The sequence below is a fragment of the Passer montanus genome, unplaced genomic scaffold, assembly GCF_014805655.1.
Source record: "Passer montanus isolate IOZ18808 unplaced genomic scaffold, ASM1480565v1 scaffold270, whole genome shotgun sequence".
Taxonomy (NCBI): Eukaryota; Metazoa; Chordata; class Aves; order Passeriformes; family Passeridae; genus Passer; species Passer montanus.
The window spans coordinates 4,615-5,404 of record NW_024367373.1 but is presented as its reverse complement, the minus strand read 5'-3'; the positions used below and the strand labels follow the sequence as shown (position 1 = coordinate 5,404).

Genomic DNA, 790 nt, shown 5'->3' with positions numbered 1-790 from the left:
CCTGTCCCCCCCCTGTCCCGCCCTGTCCCCACGCTGTCCCCGCTGTCCCCCAGGACTGTGCCCGGGGCACGGCGCGCTGCCGCCCGTTCCGGTGCGCGCTGCCGTCGCTGGGGCGCTCGGAGCTGCGGGCGCGGGGCCGCCTCTGGAACGGGACCTTCCTGGAGGTGGGCAGCGACCCCCGCGGGGGGAGGGGGCTCGGCCCGGCCTGGACCCCCCCCAATGCCCACCCCCCTGCCAGGAGTTCCTGGACGTGGAGAACCTGGAGCTGGTCGTGCGCGCCGAGGTCTCGGTCGCCTCCCCCGGGGGCAACGTGGTCATCAAGGACGCGGTGGCACAGGTGGGGACATCTGGGGACATCGGGGGACACCCCTGGGGACATCGGGGGGCACCCCTGGGGACACCCCAGGGACATCTGGGGGCATCTGGGGACACCCCGGGGGACATCCCTGGGGACATCTGGGGACATCTGGGGACATCGGGGGACACCCCTGGGGACACCCCTGGGGACATCTGGGGACATCGGGGGGCATCTGGGGGCATCTGGGGACACCCCTGGGGACATCCCTGGGGACACCCCGGGGACATCTGGGGACATCGGGGGGCATCTGGGGACACCTGGGCTCATCTGGGGACACCCCTGGGGACACCTGGGGACACCCCCAGGGACATCTGGGGGCATCTGGGGGCACCCCTGGGGACATCCCTGGCGACACCCCTGGGGACACCCAGTGACACCTCCTGACACCCCCAGACCCCCCAAAACCTCCCAGGATCCCCCCAGAGCCCCCCC

General features: G+C 72.9%; 1 protein-coding gene across 1 annotated transcript in view; it reads left to right on the top strand.

Annotated features, from left to right (window-relative positions):
• The window catches only part of ITGA7 (integrin subunit alpha 7), a gene marked incomplete at its 3' end in the record, with an annotated part of 19,518 nt that extends 19,139 nt beyond the window's left edge, over nt 1–379 (top strand). Inside the window, exons 25-26 of the mRNA XM_039712992.1 lie at nt 54–164; nt 239–379. Coding sequence (XP_039568926.1) covers nt 54–164; nt 239–379 — 252 coding nt within the window. The remainder of the gene's footprint in view (nt 1–53; nt 165–238) is intronic.
• Between the last annotated feature and the right edge of the window lie 411 nt (nt 380–790).